At 39.9% G+C, this 20974-nt stretch overlaps 1 protein-coding gene across 1 annotated transcript; it reads left to right on the top strand.

The window, feature by feature from the left end:
* Positions 1–2826: 2826 nt before the first annotated feature.
* LOC140557840 (alpha-2-macroglobulin-like protein 1) lies at positions 2827–19410 on the top strand. Its single transcript, XM_072682633.1, has 34 exons — positions 2827–3003; positions 3248–3404; positions 3596–3648; positions 3783–3803; positions 4103–4271; positions 4868–4952; positions 5073–5199; positions 5656–5770; positions 5875–5984; positions 6361–6531; positions 7134–7370; positions 7789–7852; positions 8262–8407; positions 8750–8899; positions 9594–9821; positions 9900–9975; positions 10072–10225; positions 10322–10547; positions 10919–11045; positions 11148–11269; positions 12115–12166; positions 12452–12535; positions 12806–12982; positions 13075–13156; positions 13419–13575; positions 14976–15050; positions 15180–15342; positions 15509–15702; positions 15961–16179; positions 16943–17061; positions 17326–17434; positions 17523–17588; positions 18168–18273; positions 19370–19410. Exons 1-34 carry the CDS (start codon positions 2827–2829, stop codon positions 19408–19410), a joined length of 4359 nt encoding a protein of 1452 aa, XP_072538734.1.
* The last annotated feature ends 1564 nt before the right edge of the window (positions 19411–20974 follow it).

The raw sequence follows: 20974 nt of genomic DNA, 5'->3' as shown, positions 1-20974 counted from the left end.
TGCTGAACTAAAGTTTAAGACAAGAGAACAGACTGTGACACTAACAGTGAGCCTGAATGCTTTGTCTTGGTTGATTATGTATTTCTAGTGAACTGATAAAGTTTACTACAAATAGATTATGAACTATCTAAGGCAAGGCCATCTGTCTGAGCTCAGAGTGAACCCACCCCCAGTGAAAGAGAGTGCATAAGGCTGCAACACATTTCTACAGGAATATCTTCATACACAGTTTATTGTATAAGCAAAGCATCTCAAAGTAGTGGATGAAACGACCACGTCCTCCTTATCCATGGACACCCCTTATGCACACACAGTTTGTCTAGTCCCTGTAGAGAAGTGCTGCCAATAGAATAGGACTCTCTGGAGCAGATTAACATGAACCCATTGGCACCATGCCTAATAATGCCAGGCATGGGCTAGAGGGGTGTAAAACCCCCAGCATTAAGCTGTGGAGCCGTGGAACTCAAATGAGTTGGGGAGTTGGTGATCATCCAACATCCTGACCTCAGTACAGCTTTGAATGCAATCAAACACTCACAGCAATGTTTCTTCAAAATGTAGTAAAAAGCCTTCTTCTCTGGACAGTAGAGACAGTTACTCCAACAAAAGCAGTATCAGCTATTTTTTAATACTCTTGATTTCAGAAGAAACCATGAACATGCAGGTGTCCGAATACTTTTGTCAATTCAGTTTATATATAGGAATCAGGTGTTTATTGCACAGGAAGTGCACATCAGATAGCAAACATGTCTTGGCTGATTGATTGAACCTGAACTCAGGGGTCAGTTATGTTACTTTAATATTTTGCTGAACTGTTCCTTATATAATTCCTGATTCCTCGTTGTGACCTAATACCAGAAGAATTAATAACTAGCTAACTAGCTAATATACCTGTTTTGCAGATGATATGAATACAGAAGACCAAAATCTACACTACTCATTAACATGTGATGAGGTCATCGTGACCTAAACAGAAAAAAAAAGGGGGTTAAGGAATGTTTTCAGGGAAAGAAGAATGTGCAAGAGACAGTGATGGTGACTGCTTTGACCTGTTTGATTATCTTTACCATGTAGTGAGCTGATAAAGCTGGATAATGAACTATGTGCAAGGCCATCTGACTGAGGTCAGACCGAAATTCTAAGGACCGCTCTGCTGTGAGGAGGGTGGGTTTTTTTTGGTGGGAGGTTATATACAGTAGCTTCTCTCGGATCTTCAGGTTTGTGGTTGTCTTCAGCCAGGATGAAGGTTCCTCAAGTGCTGCCTGTCTTGTTGCTTTTTCTCCAAAGCACTGCTGTGGGTTTCTGTCATGAAACGTAAGAACCTTCCTTAATTTCCTTGTTTAATCAGTGAGCTTCTGTTTGCAGCAACTTTTAGGCTAGATTTACTCCTGAGTGTTTTCAGAAAGGCAGTCTACAATCCTTGTGGTCATTAACATTGATCTCCTGATTCTCTGATGTGGGTTTTAGTTGATGGTGTTGTGCTGGTTCAGCTCCTGGACTGCTTTACTGTAGATCACTTCTCTCACTCTGGAGCTGCAGTGTTTTATTCTGCGTCAGGAGAGAAGATCCAAAAAGAGATGAAGAGAGTCTAACACACTTCACTAGAAACAGAACCAGTGCTTAGAGATACTGGATGGGTTAAGAAGCTCCGCTGCAGGGCTAGAAGTTACTCAGTACTTCTCAGAAGTTCTCTGAGCTGCTAGTTTGGTTCTCTTGCTCAAGCTGTTTTGGGAACTTTTACAGCAGTCATTATTATTTCACAGTTCTAATAAAGGACCAGGTGACACTTCTCACACCTCTGGTCATTGATTTAGTTATTTGTGTGGTTGTTTAGAGTAGAGCACTAGGCCTAAACCTTTTCCATGTTTTTTCTTTTTATTGATTTACAGTGCCACGAAAAAGTACATTTTGATTTCCTACTTTTTGACATTTGACAGACCAGAATAACACTAACTCTAATTCTACACTATTTGATATTTCATTTATTTAAGGACAAATGCTTAACCACAAAACAAGAAATTGGCCCTATACATCTAATAACTGGTTGTGTCTCCATTAGCAGCTGCACCTGCACCTACAAAACACTTCCTATAACTGGAGACCAGTCTTTTACATCTCTATAAAGGAAAATTGAGGAACTGGTCTTTGCATAATTGCTCAGTTCAGTCACTTTTGGGGGTGGGCATTGTCTTGTGTAATTTTCCTTGTAAAATATTTCATGGTTCTGTCAGTTGTGGTCCCAGAAATCCCCACACCATCACACTACCTCCACCAAGTTTGACTGTTGGCTTGGTGTTCTTATTGCGGTACTGTGCTAACTTCACATTAGCTCATCAGTCCACGGGACCCTTTTGTCTAATGAGCTTGGAGGTAGCGTTCCAGCTTCTTTACGGTGCTGGCAGTAATGAAGCCTGGGGTGTGTCAAGTTTGACTGATGCCAGTTTTTGAACTTGGCTAACTAAGGAGTAACTGAGTGGGGCAATTTCTTCTCACTAAGCATATTTTTAAGCTAATTAAATGAAAATTCTCTATCAAGGTTTGAAACTTGTCTCATGTCTAGCAACTGAAAGTACAGCGCGGCCCTGTTAAAGTGAACTGCAGTCCATTAGCATGAGCATTAGCTACATTCACATAACACAGGAGTGACTATTAGCTTTAATTCAGTGATAGTGGTGTTAGCTGCTGAGCTAATACTTTAATGAACTTCCACTCTGACTGATGTTCAGTTGTTAACAGCGAATGGAAGTAGATTTTCCTTGAAAGCTAATAAACACTAACTCCTTTCATGAACTAACACTGTGATTTCCCCCCTCTTTCAGCATTTACATGGTGTCTGTCACATCCCAGGCAGTAGGGGGCACTACGGAGAGACTGTGTGCCCATGTCTACCCTGAGAAAACCCCACTGTCATTAGCGGTGAAACTGCACCAAGGTGATAAAAGCTGGGACCTCCTGATGCAGAGCGCCATAAATCAGGACTTCAATCAGTGTGTGGCCTTCAAGGTCAGTCTGTTCCGTCACAGTCTGTAGCAGGTTCTGGCAGACAAACTCTAATAACTTTCTGTGATGGAGCTTTTAAGGGTCATTAAACTTTTCAGATGTCTGTCAGAGTTCTGAATCTGAGGCCCTGTTCAACCCTGCTATCAGGGATGGATCATGGTCTGAGTAGTTTGTAGTAAATGGACTAAGAATATCCAAGAATTTCTTGCAGATTCACAACAGTTCAGTTGTTTTTGCTCTGGTTCAGGTTCCTGATGTGATTGTAGAGACAGAGGCTTCTGTGGACGTTCATGTCAGTGGACAGAGAACGTTTCTGAACAAGACCACGAAGATCCTCATAACACCTCCAGCTCGACTGACCATCATTCAAACAGACAAACCAATCTACAAACCTGGACAAACAGGTAATAACCTCAGCTACTGCACTGAAACGTCCTAAGTACAATGTGTATATATATATATATATATATATATATATATATATATATATATATGTGTGTGTGTATGTGTTTAAACATAAGTGTGCCTTCTTTGATATTGTCTGTAACAATAATATTGAAATACTGTATGTCTTATATTCATTTTCCTTCCACAGTAAAATTCCGTATAGCCTCACTGACTTCCAGCTTTCACACCTACGATCAGCAGGTACAACATCTCCAGTCATGACTTTAACACCTTCATGCACTGTACACTAAAATCAGCAGAAAATACTGCAGTAAATTTAACATTTTTAAATAATTTATTTTAATTAAAGTAAATTTCTTTTCTCTCTGTTCTAGTTTCCAACTATAGAGCTCCAGGTATGATGCATCCAACTCATCATAAATAAATAATGTGTGAATTTAAACCTTTAAAAAATCTTTTTGTTTGTCTTTTCTATTCCACTATCAAACATTTAGAACTCCTACACGCATGATAAATAGCATGTGTAAATATACAAAATAAAAATAAAAACAGCATGTAAAAACGTGCAAATAGTTATGTACATTATTATTACAATAGACTTGCTCTTTAAGGACATTTGTTCCACAGATTATCCACACACTTATTTTCTTAGTTTGAAGTCTGCAGTTTGTGTAATGCTGGCTTTATTTTATAGGATCCTAACTCCAACCGTATTGGTCAATGGTTGAATCAGTCCACAGTCAGCGGTATCTTGGACCTGTCGTATCCCATGAACTCAGAGGCCCAACATGGGTTCTATATCATCACTGTCTGGAATGAGAAAAATGAACAAATCACACAAGACTTTGAAATCAAGGAATACGGTCAGGATGCATTTTTCAACTACAAATTCAGTATACACTATGAATATTTTAATATCTACAATACATTTCCCACTATCTACTACAAATTCAGTAACTACTATAAATTATTTACTGTTTTCTATAAATGTAATAACTGTAATAAATTATTCAGTATCTTCTATTATTTTATATCTACTATATTTTTCTGTCTACTATGGCATATTTAGTATCTTCAAAAATTAAGTAATTGGTTATACATTATTCAATATCTACTATTAATTATTCACTATATACTGTACTTTTTTCTGTTTGTACTATGAATTATACATACTACAAATTAAGTAACTATTTTAAATCACCTAAAATGACTTTAATTCCTATATCTACTATGAATCATCCAATATCTACTACAAAGTGAGTAACTACTGAAAATGAAGTAACTACAAAAAATAACTATTATAAATCATCTGCTATAAATAATTCTGTATTCACATTTAATTATTTGTTATTAGGGTCATGTTAGGCTAGAGTGAAAGGTCTGTATGTTGATTTTTTAATGCTTTTTGATGTATTATAATGTAATTGTTTCTAAATTGTGTAATTGTTCTCATATGCAGTGCTTCCAAAGTTTGAGGTGATTGTCCAGCTTCCTCCAGTCATCACCATTCTGGACACGCAGGCCAGTCTGAAAGTCTGTGGAAAGTAAGTGTTCTTTAAACCAGTCTGAATAACAGGCCTGTGATGACAGGAGCTGGAACACATGCCAGTGTGATAGTGTATGTTTGTTACTGCTGCTGTACCTTCCTTTTACTCTGCCCACAGTTACACTTATGGGAAGCCAGTGAGTGGGTCTGTGACGGCAGTCGCGTGCCGTAAACATTACGTCTGGTGGTGGTACGGGACCGACAGCAAACAAGTCTCAGACATCTGCAAAACATATTCTATGACGGTCAGTTAACGTAAAGAGTGTAATTCAATAAGTGCAGTTTTCATTTAATTATTAATATTTCTTTTTTGAACAATGAGCTGGTAATAATCTGATTGATTTGTAATACCTCTAATGTTAGTCATTAGTCAACAAGGCAATAAAATATTATTACAAGTGATTTATGCATGTATTACTGCAGTATATTTGTAAAGGCAGTAATACATATAAAGAAATATAAAGAAAGGCATTGTTTAGCAAATAATCAGATTAACATGATTGATCACTGACCAGATTCAGTCAATCAACCAAGACATGTTTAGTGTCCAAAAATCACAGAAGAAAACTTTAGGTATTAATCTTGTTTTTGCCAGCTGAAATCGAATAAATCAGATTATAATGGAATAATTTGATAAAGGCTTGATTCATGAAGTATGGCAGTGTTTTACCTCAAGCACTTCTGCTCTCAAATTGTCTCAGACTGATAAGACAGGCTGCGGATCTGCCGTCCTGAATCTGGAAGAGTATGCACTGACTGCATCGCAGTACGAAGACATTATTAATGTGGAGGCTCAGTTGGAGGAATATGGCACTGGTAAGGGCTTCTCATTATCAGTGTGTTTAATGACAGTGAGTGAATAATGACAGTATCTAGACATTTTTTCATCATCTCTATGTTCTGTTCTGTTTGTTCTCCAGGGGCGGTCCTGAACGGGTCTGGCAGCACAACTATCACAAGTAATATTCTCACCATTAGCTTTGTGGACACACCTGAGGCCTTTAAGCTTGGGATGGCCTTCAGTGGAAAGGTTGGTGCTTAAGCATGAACAGATCATTTAAATGTGTAATATCTTAATATCTTTTCACTCTTCCATAGTGTTCAGTTTCTTTATCAGGGTTCTACAGTCAGAGCAGGTGGAGCAGTAAGGAACACAAATGAGGGGTTTTGCTCTTGTTTAATAAAGCCTGAATTAGACATTTCTACATGATTTATTCACTTTGCATTAAGCTTTATTCATTTTCACCTTTATTAATACATCATTGAAGCTATACTTTGTGAAAACCCCTAATAATTGCATTATTAATTGTAATAATGTAAAATAAATACTGGGCTTCCAGAAATAAAATGTTTTAATTTCATTGTATTTAAAAACTTTGGTATTTTTTGTTTTCCTGTCTTGTTAGATTAAAGTCACTGGCCCAAACTCCATTCCTGCCCAAAATGAACGTGTGTTCCTGACTGTGAGGTATGGTGGAGATAAAAATGTGACATGGACACTGGTCACGGATGCAAATGGTACAGCCCCCTTCTCTTTAAACACACTGTTATGGGGTTCAGAGGCAGTTTCTTTGGAGGTGAGTCTATAGAATGATTTGTGCAGAATGCTGGAGACTTTTATTTTGATTTTGTATTTATATATATGTATACATTTGACTGTTTATGTTTACTGCTGTAGATATGATAAATTACTAAGCTTAACAAACTATATTTAATGAGATTTTCACATTACTTCTGATTTATATCTAATAATTAAAAATACTTTAAGGCACTTTTTTGTTTTATGTGCCCTATATTAGAGCACTAAACCAAAATATTACTTAATGATCAAAAATGCATTAGATTCATTAGATTAATATTAAAATCCATGCCTTTAGAGACATTACATTACAATATGCTTTTTATGCTAAAGTGTTGCATTAAATGTTTTTGTGAAATAATCTGCAGTTTTTTTCTGAGCAAATTACAGCAACAAAATGCACATTTTTGCTGTTAAAAATGATCAAAATGGAAACACGCCATAAAAGGCAAAATCATATAATTATAAAAATTATAATATAATATTTATATCTATAATATAAATCTAAAATATCTAACCTGTTTCCTGTAAGTCAGTAGTTCCCTCACTGTGGTTTATACAGTAGCATTCCAGCTGTTTTTCTTCTGTTCTCTCCAACAGGCTAAAAGTGACAAGACTGAGGAGCAGTATGGAAACACCTTGTTTGTGCGTAGACCAGCGTACTTCAGTGCGTACCTCTGGGTTCAGCCCTTCTACTCCAAGAGCAAATGTTTCCTGGAGCTGCAGTCCTCTCCTGCGCCGTTCAGCTGTGCTAAACCTGCCACGGTGAAGGCCCAGTACATCATAAACAGCGATGTGTTAACTCCAGACCAGCAGTCCATGACTTTCTTCTATATGGTACATTCAAGAGATATTCTTACATATGTTTGTTTAAATATGTGTTAACATGTATTGACACTAAACACATTTATAATCCACACATTTAATTTAATGTTAATAGTTTTGTATATGTTATATGTTTGCTACTTTGCACTTCTGATTAGATGCTATTTCATTTTCTTGAACATTCTCAATGACCCTAATATTAAATCTTACCTAATCTAAATGTAATCCACAGACATACGACGTGACAGTAGAAATTTTTTGTCAGATAGAATATCTAAATAGAATAGATAGAATAATAGATGACTAAATACAAATGTAAGTGAATTGAATGAACAAAGCTTTACAGGAATAACTGAATATACAGTTATTTACATAACTTAACTGAATAACAGCTTGAATAACTGTTAACTCTCTTTACCTGTGTGTGCAGGTGATGTCCAAAGGCAGTTTGGTTCAGTACGGAAATCTTTCAGCACCAATGAAGAAGGGAACAGGTCCATAATGCTCGCCCTATACCCACAACAGGCCATTATAGTGTTTCAGTTCCTCATGACCTTGTTAGTAGGCCTACAAGTCAAACTATGAATGTTGAACTGAACATTGAACATTTTTTTAATACGAAAAGTTAACTTAGATTTTTCTCAGAGAAATAAAAATGTTTAATGTGCAAATAATCTACAGTTAAGAATTTAAAATGAACGTTTTAAAACTGTTTATTATCACTGCAGAACTCCATGTAATGTCATACTTGTGATGCACAAACAAATGGAGAAAAAAAAACATGACTGTAGTGTTTATGATTTTCTGTGTTTAAGTGATTGTCCGTAGATCTGTTTGTACATACCTATAGCATATACACCGTTTTACTGGTGGCTGTAAGTCAATCTCTCTCTTTCCTAACAGTAAACAAAGGAAAACTGATGTTTCGACTGCAACCGGTGAATACCATGACTCCGTTTGCCCAGGTGGTGGTGTACACTATCCTTTCTAATGGGGAGGCTGTGGCAGACAGCAAAGACTTTGCTATTGAGCTGTGTTTGACCAACAAGGTAAAAAATTATTTATAAGTTCAAACATATCTCATTAAAATGTTATTTTTTATCATTATAGTACTGTGTATAGTATAGTACTTATTATTATTATTATTAACTGTGTCAAAAAATATTTTGACCTTAAATAAACTGTACAATTTGGACTTTAAATTTAAAACATTATTTCATTTGGTAACAAGCTATTTAAACAGTCATATTGAGCCCAAATAACAAAACTATTGTAATCAGATTAACAAAAGCAGTATTTTATAGCAGTTGTTACCTAAACATTTCTGCTATATACCTGTTGGTCTAACATATATTAGTCAAACAGCATAAACCTCTGTCTCGACTCTCCAGGTGACTTTGATATTCCCTTCTCTAATGGAGCTCCCCGGGGGTCAGTCGTCCTTAATCCTAAAAGCTCAGCCTGGCTCTCTGTGCTCTGTGAAGGCCATCGATCGAAGTTTGCTGCTGCTGAAACCTGAGAAGGAGCTGGATGTTGAATATGTAGGTTCAGACTGGACCAGACTGGACCAAAATCTTATTTCTTGAAATGCTTCTATATTTTAATCCAGAGCAATCGAGTGAATCTGATTAGAGCTGTGATAAAAGTTCTACAAGAATATCATAGCAAGAAATAATAACTTTCACAAGCAATGTGAGACCTGAATATTAACATGCACCCTTTCTAATGAATGCATTCAGCTACTTTAAGCTGTACCCATTGCTGCCATATATGTGCAAATGCACACACACAGCTTGTCTTGTTTCTGTAGAGAAGTACTGGCAATAGAATATGACTATTTGGATAAACATGAACCTATTGAACATGAACATGATAAGATAAACACGAACCTATATGCTGCCTAATGCCAGGCGTGGACTAGAGAGGTATTAAGCCCCACAGCTCAATGCAGTGGAGAAACTGTGTTCTCTGGAATGAAGGTGGAGCTCCATCCAGTACTTTTGGTTGGGATGAATTGGGCATGGACTTCCTGACCTCACTAACACTCTTGTAGCTGAATGCAATCAAATCCTCACAGCAATGATCCACAATCTAGTAGAAAGCCTTCCCTGGACAGTGGAGACAGTTACTCCAACAAAAGCAGGATAATATCCTTGATTTCAGAAGAAACAATGAAACACAAGCAGGTGTCCCAATACTTTTTTTTGCCCACATGGTGTATCTGTGTGGTTTTAGGTCTTCAACTTGCTGCCCATCCAGAGGATGTCAGGATATCCATACAACATTTATGACGAGGAACCGAATCCTTGCTTTATGAGACCGCCTATAATAGGGATAATGCCTCAACCTCTCCCAGAAGTACAACCTGCCCTGAACCCAGAGGCTGACGTGCTGAAGCCAAGACTGAAGTCCTCTTTCTTTCCCTTTTTCCGCAGCAACACTGACGTTTACAGCGTCTTTAAAGTAAGACATTCTTTCTTCATTTGAGCAGGAATACACTACTTGATGCTCTGTGACACTATTTCTGCATGTTATTCTCAGAACATTGGAGTCAAGATCCTTACCAATGCTGAAGTGAGGAAGCCTGTTGATTGCAGTGGGCCTATTTTATTTGGCCGCCGTAAGTAAAATCAAATCACAGTCAGTTTTATGCATGTAAATGAATCTTTGCTGAAGTAAACTTTCCTTTTTTCATCCACAGCTGCAGTTGTAGCTATGGATGCACCTATGGCCTTTGGTGCAAATGTGGGCTTTGCCAGGGAAAAGGCTGTAGCTTCTAGTGTGGGGGCTGAAAGTACGAGTGAATCAGGCCAAACGGTCCGCACATACTTCCCAGAGACCTGGATCTGGGACCTGGTTCAAGTTGGGTGCGTTCACACAGAGTTATGGCAGATTTCTACCAAATGTGAAGCAGCATCTCGTCATCTTTGTTGTTTTTTTATTTTTTTCTTATAAATAAATAGGAAATCTGGAATCATGGGGGTCAAGAAAACTATCCCAGACACCATCACCACGTGGTCAGCTAGAGCATTCTGTATGTCGCCAGATGGTTTTGGAGTTGCGCAGAAGGCTGAGCTCACTGCCTTCCAGCCCTTCTTCGTTAGCCTGACCATGCCTTACTCGATCATCCGTGGGGAGCTGTTCACACTCAAGGCCACCGTCTTCAACTACCTTCGCAGCTGTGTTATGGTGAGCAGTGGATTTTTTTTACCATTTTGTGGGAATGTACTTCATTTACTTATTTGTCACACTATTAATAATTAATTAAGTGTATCATGGCATGAACATGGAGATCTGAGGACCTCAGAAGAAGAGTTGTTTATGCTAATCAGGCTGGAAAATGTTATAAAACCTTCTCTAAAGAGTTTGGACCATTTTAGGCCCAAATTTCCCTTCCCAGAAGTGGTGGACCGACAACGATCATGTCAACGGCGTGTAAGAGAGTGTAATATTACGCCAGATCACAAAACATCTAACACCTCTTGTAATGCTGGATGGGTCTCTTTTTGAGTGCATTACAAGACTAACAGTGATTCTCTGTTTATTACTTTATACTAAAGGTGAAGGTGACACTGGCCTCCTCGAAGCAGTTCACAGCACAACAGTGTGTGGGGTGCCTTTACACACGCTGCCTGTGTGCCGACGAGAGCTGGACCTTCACATGGACCATCCAGGCCTCAGCTCTGGGTAGGATCTGGGTGTCTGGTGTGAACCAAAGTTGAATAATGGTTATATATTTTAATTGTGTGTATATGTGTGTGTGTATGTGTATGTGTGTGTGTCCTGTAGGGTTGTTGAGCTTTAATGTGAGTGCTGAGGCCCTGCAGACGTCTGTGCTTTGTGCGAATAAGCCGGTCACTGTGCCAGAGAAGGGACGCATCGACACTGTGGTGCAGACACTGCTAGTGAAGGTCAGTTTCACTGCTTACTTCACTGTCCGAACTCCAGTCAGTATCTTTAGCAGCTCATTTGACCACACACTGAAACACTGCATGCTCACCATGAATGTGCACATTTACTGGAACTGCACATTTACTGGAACTGCACTTTTACTACCAATAAATGGGGTTTAAACTCAATTTTTGATTTATGATTTAAAAATCATAAATGCTTCCAGTACATCTCACATCCAGCACTACTGGATTTGAGCTGGTTTCAGATTAAGTTGGTCTTTGATGTTCAAGGTGGGTGTAAATGTGGTCATCCAGACAAATACGTACCTTATACTAGTAAGCAAACTGGTTAACCAGCTCCTTGACCAGCATAGTTTGAGCTTGAAGGACTAGCTGGTCTACCAACATGACTGACCTGGTTGCCAAGCTTCCGCCAGTTTGATTACGCTCATTGACCAATGACCACTGTGACCATGCTGGCTGACCAGCATGGTCATGATGGTCATACTGTTAAATCAGCATGGTCATGCTGGTCAACTACTTTGGTAATGCCGGTCAACTACTTTGGTAATGCCGGTCAACCAGCATGGTAATGATGGACATTCTGGTCATGGTGGTCAACTCTTTTGGTAATGCTGGTCAGTCTGATGGTCCGTCAACATGATCATGATGGACATGCTGGTCATGCTGGTCATGCTGGTCATGCTACTCAACTACTTTGGTTATCCTCAATCAACTTGGTCGTGCTGGTCATCTACAGCTTTCGTACAGTGAAGTCACAAAATCTGATTAACAGTGGAAGTTCCTTACAGTGACTGATCTTATGGATGCTGTCCAACTCACTGTCCCCCTTCCTTTACCAGGCGGAGGGGACCAAAAAAGCCACCAGTTACAACGAGCTGCTCTGCCTAACGGGTCAGAAACAGTGCATTTGCTTTGTGTGTAACATTGAAGGAGTTGGTGTTTTATTTTGCTTATTTTGAGCTTTAATCCTTTGATATTGAGATTAACGACTATAATTTAACAACATGAATACAATTCTAAAAGTTAATAGCTTAAGACTACTTGCATCGCTACATGATAAAATGTAGTTATCTTCAGTATTTCCTAATATTTGAATGTACAAAATGACCATGATAATGTCTTAAGGTTGAATCCTAACAGTCTCTCTTGGTCTGTTTCTCACTCTCTCTGCTGTAGGTGTGGCTGTTGAGAAGGTCTTCTCGCTGAAGCTGCCCGCTGTGTATGTGCAGGATTCTGCCATGGCTTCAGTCTCAGTGCTGGGTAAGTGGGGTTTACCCAGCATCCAGCAGGGATGTAATAGGGGTTAAACGCTTGTAAACACATCTAACTGTTTATCTTTTTTTTTTTTTTTACTTTAGTTGTGTAAGTCAACTGAGCCAGCCCAGCTAAACAGGTGTAATGAAAGTGTTTAACAGCATCTGCTGTTCATCAGATTTCATATTCTGAAAAGCAAATCCAAGAGTAGATTCTGGTAATTACCTGCATGTCCCATACAGACACTTACTCAGGACCTCCATCTCCTCCAAACAGGAGATCTGATGGGCCGTGCACTGAAGAACCTCCAGAGTCTGTTAGCCATGCCATACGGCTGTGGAGAACAGAACATGCTGCTCTTCGCTCCAAACATCTACGTCCTTCTGTACCTGGAGAGCAGTGGTCAGCTCACGCCTGAGATCAGAAGCAAAGCCATCACTTTCCTCGTGAGCGGTGAGAAACATCTCTCAGTTTGAGACAAATCCCACATTTCTACACTTAGTCTGGTCTTAGCCTGTGTTGATAACCTTAACTGTCCTTAACAGGCTACCAGAGAGAGCTGACCTACAAGCATGATGATGGATCTTACAGTGCTTTTGGAATGAGTGACCCGTCAGGCAACACCTGGTGAGTCCTGAAGAAAGCAGAGAGAACTAAAAATGCTGTTTAAATGTGCAGTAAAAGGGTTGAAGATACCTGGACACACACAAATGATGGAAGTTCAAGGCTGGACAGAAAGCATCTGCTTGAAGAGTAGAACCACACTAAACTCCAGTCAGCTCCTAATGAACATATAGTCTTAAAATTAGCAGATTTATTAAACATAGATTATAAAACATCCTACTGGTTATTTCTTTGTGGTGAATGTTCCTCTTGCTTGTGTCCTCAGGTTGACTGCATTTGTGATGAAGTCCTTCGGAAGCGCAAAGAAATACATCTTTGTAGATCAGCTGTATGTGGAGCAGGCCAAGACCTGGCTGGGTCAGCAGCAGCAGAAAAATGGCTGCTTTGCCTCAGTGGGTCAGCTCTTCCACAGCGACATGAAGGTCAGCAGCATGTTAATTTAGTTATTTGATTGACACACTTTGTACTTTATTAAAGAATAAAGTTCTTTTATAGGACAAATCACATTGTATTTAGATCATCTATCACAGCAGTACAATGGAAATTAGCCTCCACATTTATCCCATCTATGGGATATGAACACACACACACTGCAGACTAGGGGCAGTGAGCACACACATCCAGAGCATAGAGCAGAAAAATAGTTTGTTAGGTGCGTTGCTCAAGGCCACTGCAGCCATGAATGTTAAGGGATGAGAAAGCACTGTTCCTTACATTTCCTGCTAGTTCAGGGGATCAAACCGGCAACCTTCTGGCTGCATCCCAGACCGTTAGCTTGCCTCACACACATAGTGCTGCATTGGTGATATGGATAGATGGAGTATTGTTTTACTGATCCTGAGAGTTATTATTACGATATTATAAAAGAAGGGATTCTTCTAAAAAATATTATGCTGAGATACTGCATAAAAATACTAGCGCCCCCTACTGGGTTGAGCATGTAACACCCTGTAATTTCAATTGAAGTTCTGAGTGGCTCAGCCCTTATCAATATGGCCTGGGTTTGCACATTCAAATCCAGAGACAGTGGGTGGATGGCGCTCTCTCCCATCATCACTCTTAAGCGATGTGGGCGTCTGTTGGCTGGTGCAGTGGAGATGGGGACCCAGTGCTTTCCTTCCAGCATGTCGGATGTCTGGTAAAAAGAGGCGGTGGATGGCTTTGCATGTATTGTAGGAGACATGCTAAGTCCTTATCCTCCTAGTGTCAAGAGCATTGCTAGTGATAGGGGGAGATATGTACAGGTGGGTTAATTGGCTGAACCTGGCAGAAAAGGGGAAAAATGTGATTAACAAATTATATATAAAAAAGCATTTCAATCACTTATCATATACAAATTATTCATCCAGAAGAACCCATTCTAAACAGAATCAGTGGCTATTATAGGACAGAGAGGGTAGATAATTCTGATAGCTCGGCACTGAACCAGACTATGTTATTAAACAAGTAATATACAGTTATTATATGCGCTATAGACATAGTATACTGTATTACAGGCTACAATTTGGAGCTAGTATGTACTTCTAAATATTTACATTTTGACAAAAAAGATATTAGAGAATTGTTGATATTGGAGAATTGGAGGTATTACTGTTATCGTTGCTGTTTTTATTATTCTGTATTTGTATTATCTTTTCTTTGTGATTTTATTCTACCTGTTGTAAAAACTAGTAGATTGCTTTTAAATTTAAGTGCAGTGTGTCCATAATGTTAATTATTTTACATAATTATTATTAGTAATATTGTTACTAGTAGTATTATTATCATTAGTAGTAGTAGCCATAAATAAATCTCTCTGTCTTTATCTCTCTCACAACCACAGGGAGGCGTTACTGATGAGGTGACCCTCACAGCATATGTCACGGCTGCACTGCTGGAGTTAGGCACTCCAGTTACTGTGAGTAAACAGATTAAAGGTCTTTGTTCTGTCTGACAAGTCTCTTCACTCAACTGGACTTCATACTTTGTCCCTGTGCCTTTTGTTAGAGAACGTAGTGCGTAATGGTTAATGCATTTGGGTTTTCAGGATCCTGTGGTGGAGAAGAGTCTTGCCTGTCTGAAAAACACATTTACTCAACTCAACTCCACCTACGCCACTGCGCTCCTCTCCTACACCTTCACGCTAGCTGGAGACCATCAGACTAGGCTTCAGGCCCTCACCATCCTTAACAAACTGGCCATAGTAACAGGTTAGAATCATCTACTATTGGTTAAAGCTACTGAGCTTCCATCCTCACCAGCATCCTCCAATAACCCCCAACAAATCCTTATGTTGAAATGGTGTGCAGTCCAAAGCCAGTTGCTGGTGGTTGTTGGTGGCTTGTGATGGTATGATGGGCTTGATATCTCTTTCAGCTGGTGGGCGGCACTGGAGAAGGGCGAGTGATGGGAAGACGATGGACTCTCTCGAGGTGGAGATGACATCGTATGTGCTTCTGGCTGTACTCTCCGGACCCCAGCTACAGGTGTTTGATCTGGGCTACTGTGCTAGCATTGTCCGCTGGCTGGCCCAGCAGCAGAACGCTTTTGGAGGCTTTGCATCTACACAGGTGTGGCTTTCCTTCCTTCCTCCATCATACTCTGCACCTTGTTTCCCTGTGTTCACTTATTTTGTAGTAAGAATGGTAAAACAGTCATCCACAGGGACTAGACAAGCTGTGTGTGCGCATTTGCAAATCTGTGTCAGCAATGGGTTCATCTTAAAGTAGTTAAATGTACTCATTAGAAGGGATGTCCACAAACATTTGGACATGTAGAATGTGTTCTGTAAACTTACTTCTGTTCTGTTTCTCTTCCCCTCTGAGCAGGACACTGTAGTCGCTCTGCAGGCCCTGGCAAAGTACAGCGCTGCCACCTATACCCCGGCGGGCACCACTGTGGTCACTGTGACTGCACCTTCAGGCTCAAAGGTGGTCAGTTTTACAATCAATCAAAGCAACAGACTACTGGTGCAGGAGTCCAGCCTGCAGCAGGTGTCTGGAGACTACAAGATCAGGGCAGAAGGAAAAAGCTGTGTGTTGGTGCAGGTCAGTCAGTCATCGTTTCTTTATCTCAATAGGTAATAAGTATAATTATAATATAATTAAAAATAAACCTAAACAGGTTTGCACAGTCAAGTCTGCATAGTTCTGTCACCAACTTATATTATAACAGTCTGATAACAACAAAATAATAATAAGAATAATAATAGATAATTTCTCATTTTGCTCTGTTTTTATTGGCTCATGCATCATAAACAGTCCTGTAATGTAGTGTGACCACAGAGTTTAGAAGTGTTGATGTTATAGTTACTTTAAGCTCCTTAAACCCTTTAAACTTTGTGTGTAGGCACACACTTCAATAAGAGCCCACTTGCATGATATTCATAGGCCCTAAAATAGAACCCTGTGGCACTCCACAAAATCTGGTAAACTAAATGGCTACTAAATACCTCACAAATCAATTCCTCAATCAAAAATGAATTTGTATAGCTCTTAACTGATATTGTCGCAAAGCAGCTTAACAGGAATCTGAAGTATTAATATAAAATATCAGCGAAACATAAAAACATAAAACCAGTGAGCAAACCAATGACCACAGTATCAAGTAAAACTCTCTCAGGGCTGGAAGAAGAAACCTTGGGATGAAGGCCAACGACTCTGGCTGATCTGACTATTACATCCTTACTAAAGCAACAGCCTAACTCAATCATTTCACTTTCAGAAATAATAACTGATTCATCAACTAAAGGTATATAATAATAGGTATATAATAAGTTATATAATAATAACTAATGTGTGTTTTCTCTAGTTTACTCTGCTCTACAACATCCCCCCTCCAGCTAACTACTCGTTCTTCAACATCTCATCCAAAACGTCTGCAAAATGCAGCGGCCCGATCCCATCTGCAGAACTGTCTATAAGTGTCAGGTGAGCCATAACTGTCATTATTATTATTATTGCCATCCCTACACTGTAAATAGGCTGGTATGCAGTGATGCAGTAACTAATCGAAGTTTGGTTAACTCCAAAAACTTTCAGTAATCAGTTAGATTGCATTGGTCGGAGCATTGGTCACTATCAGAAAGACCTCCCTCAACATCTCCATCTCACTTAGAGACTGTAGCCCATCTGCTGATGTACAGTCATTGAAGCGAGCTGTCCAGCTGACTGCTGTTATTATTATTACTGCAGGTACAATGGGAACAGGGTGGCCACCAACATGGTGATCATCGAAGTCAACCTGCTGTCTGGGTTCAAGCTGGACGAGAAGTCCCTGTTTCTGTCCAATGATACTTCAGAGGTAGCACTGCCTTTTGGCCTCAGTGAAGAACCCAGCATGCTACATCTACATTTGTGAGTTCATGTTTGATTGCTGTCTGTTTCTACAGCTGAACGAAGGCGCTATTAAACGCGTGGATCAGAAGGAGGGCACCGTCATCATCTACCTGGACGGAGTGAGTGCATGTTTGACCTTTAGTTCCTCTCAGTGAGTCCTACTCAAGCATTTAGGAAGCTTCTTCTATTGAGTCTTGGTTCTTCTCAGTGGTTCCTCCTGCTTTTAGAAAACAAGTTTTAAATAGAGAAGATCCCTCTTTCTAATGGAAGCCAGCGACAGTAGCGTTAGTGTGGTCAGGATGTTGACTTCATCACCCGACTCCCCAACTCATCCCAGGAGTACTGGATGGAGCTCCACCACCATCATTCCAGAGAACACAGTTCTTCCACTGCTCCACAGCTCAATGCTGGGGGGCTTTATACCCCTCTAGCCCACGCCTGGCATTATTAGACAGCATGGAGCCAATAGGGTCATGATGTTGATCTGCTCTAAAGAGTCCTATTCTATTGGCAGTACTTCTTCTCTACAGGGACTAGACAAGCTGTGTGTGTGCATTTGCACATCTGTGTCAGCAATGGGTGCAGCTTAGATGAAGTAGTTGAATGCACACTACTCTACTCTTAGAGCCCATTGCTCTGTCAGGGGTGGAGTATGTGTGTGACTGTGTGTGGTGATGTGTGATGTTTTTGTGTTTTAGCTGAAGAGGGCGGAGTTGAAGACGTACAGTCTGGTCATCCTGCAGGAAACAGTCGTGCAGAGACTGAAATCGGCTGTCATGAAGGTCTACGACTACTACGAGACCAGTAAGTGCCCCCAGAGGAAATTGCGGGGACACACAGACATGAGCGGAGTGTTAGATAATCAGGAGCCATTTCTCATGTACTGATGAATGTGAAGATGCGTGTAGGGTATAGAGGTAATGTGTCTGATGTAGGATGTGCTAACAGCTAACAGGAGAGGAGAATTCTGTCTATGTGATACTGTACTACACTTGTGAGTTCAGTTCCCGGGCTCGGCAAGCTGCCACTGTTGGGCCCTTGAGCAAGGCCCTTTACCCTCTCTGCTCCCCGGGAGCTGGAGTTGGCTGCCCACCGCTCTGGGTGTGTGTGTGTACTCACTGCCCCTAACACACATGTGTGTGTGAGTGTGTGTTCACTACCAGATGGGAGGACACATTTCGCTGTACAGTGTACTCTGTACAGTGACGAATATGTGCACCTATATTACACTACAGTTACTATAACAGCATGAAGACCTTCCTGGTGAGGATCTGGTCAAGAAATGCTTCCTTTATACCAGAGGTGTTCAATTAATATTCCATAAGGTCCAGTTACAGAGTCTGGAACATCATGACGTCTAACGTACATTATGATTCAGTACCATATAATTTATACTGTAGCAAAGAAGCCTAGTAGTTATAGTAACATTTAATGTAATCACCAACTGAGTGTCAAATTCAATTACAGGTGTAATTACATTTCAGTATAACAATATGTATTGTGAATCAAACCTGTGCAAAAAAGAAACACCCTGTCAAAGTTAAATCGCTCTCAATAGTCTGTCGGTCCAGGTCCAGATTAGACAGAGTCTGCGGTCTGCTTATTAGTGACCTCTGCTTTATACCATCACAGAAACGCCTTTTAAATACAAACTCGGTAAGTCGGTATGAGGTCTTGATAAGTGGGCGCTACTCAAAATTTTTGGGGAGTTTTTAGAAACATTTAAAATAGATATTTAGTGTAGTTCGGTTCAAAATGCAGAAAAAATTAAATGTCTATTAAATAGCTTTCATTATAACAAGGGACTAAAATTGTCCGTTATTATGTTATGACCAATTGATATTTCATGTCATGACCTAGTGTCACTTTCTCTCTCTCGCTCTCTCTCTCTCTCTCTCAGGTGACGTGGCTGTTACTGATTACACCTGGCCCTGTAACTGAGCATACAGCCCAAACACTGCTGCATATGAGAGTCAAGGTGAAAAATCAGATGTCTCTGTGTCCATTACTTTCTGTTCTGTGATCTGAAATATAAAATAAATAAAATTACATCCCATTTTGTTATTAGATAGTTTTCTTATTTGGATGAATGTGATGAACGTGAAATGATGCACCCTGGAGATTCACTCTATGGCTAAAAATTAGTGGACACAGATGTGCAGCTTGTCTAGTACCTGTAGAGAAGAAGTACTGCCAATAGAATAGGACTCTTTGGAGCAGATCAACATCATGACCCAGGAGACACTTTATTTGATTTCAAAAGAAACACGGAATGAGCAGGTGTCCCAATACTTTTGTCCATATAGTTCACACACTTCACCTGCTTTTTATGATTCAACTATTGAAAAGGCAATTCTCGGTGATTGTCCAGGATTCCCCCAGATGAAGTAGATGTTTGAGGTTAGTTTTTGTAGTTTTACACTGGAGCTACGAGACTAATGTAGCTAATGGAACTGCAGGCCTTAATCCTCACACACTCTCCTCAAACCGTGTGGAGGTGTTCTGTGACCTCCACTACTCTACTTGACCTGTTTATGTGGTTTCTGACACTGCCTTCATGACTGACATTCGCCTCATATAGGGGCAGTGGTGCTCAGCGGTTAAAGCTCCGGGCTATTGATCGCAGGGTTGTGGGTTGAATACCCAGCTCTTGAGCAAGGCCCTTCACCCTCTCTGCGCCCCGGGCACAGCAGCAATGGCTGCCCACCGCGCCGGGCACATGTGCTCCTTGTCCACTGTGTGTGTTTCACTGGTGTGTATGTGTGTGTTCACTGTCAGATGGGATAAATGTGGAAGCCAATTCCATCTGTGTCCATCACAAATGATCAATGTGGATGTTTAATGTTTAATGTTTAGCCTCAGTGTAAAGCCACGGTTCAAGTTTTAGCACACTGCCACCCTGTGGATAGAAATGGTAAATGAGAAACTGTATTACTCATATTTCTGCTCTAAATAATCACTTAAAATAAACGTTAAAGCAACATAAGACGGGTCAGTGCTAAATGTATAGGACAGTTAAACATTTACACAAAATGATAAGGTATAATAAAGCCTGTTAAAGATATATTAGTATCTTCACCACCGTGTTATTTGTGTATCACTGCATCAACAGCGGAGGCGCGCTGTAGCACACTGCCACCGTGTGGACAAAAATGGAACGTGATTTCCACTTCATTATAACTGATATATTTATGACCTAATTTATTAACTTAATGTAAAATAATATGAGACGGCTCAGTGCTACAGGTATACAGTGTGTGTGTGTACAATTTAAAGTCTATTAATCATATCTTCCAATTTTAAGTCAACTAAAAACAGCTTGCCATCAGGAGCCCTGCACCTGTCTACAGAAAACTGAATAATAAAGATACAGATACAATGTTATTGACTGTATTGTCCCATACAGCTTCAACATTAATTATAAGTGATTATTTTAAAGGCAGAACTATAATAAGTAATAAAACGTTTTATTCATTTACCATTTCTGTCCACACGGTGGCAGTGT

The sequence above is a fragment of the Salminus brasiliensis genome, chromosome 6 (genome assembly GCF_030463535.1).
Source record: "Salminus brasiliensis chromosome 6, fSalBra1.hap2, whole genome shotgun sequence".
NCBI classification, from domain to species: Eukaryota; Metazoa; Chordata; class Actinopteri; order Characiformes; family Bryconidae; genus Salminus; species Salminus brasiliensis.
This window is presented reverse-complemented; position numbering and strand designations above follow the sequence as displayed.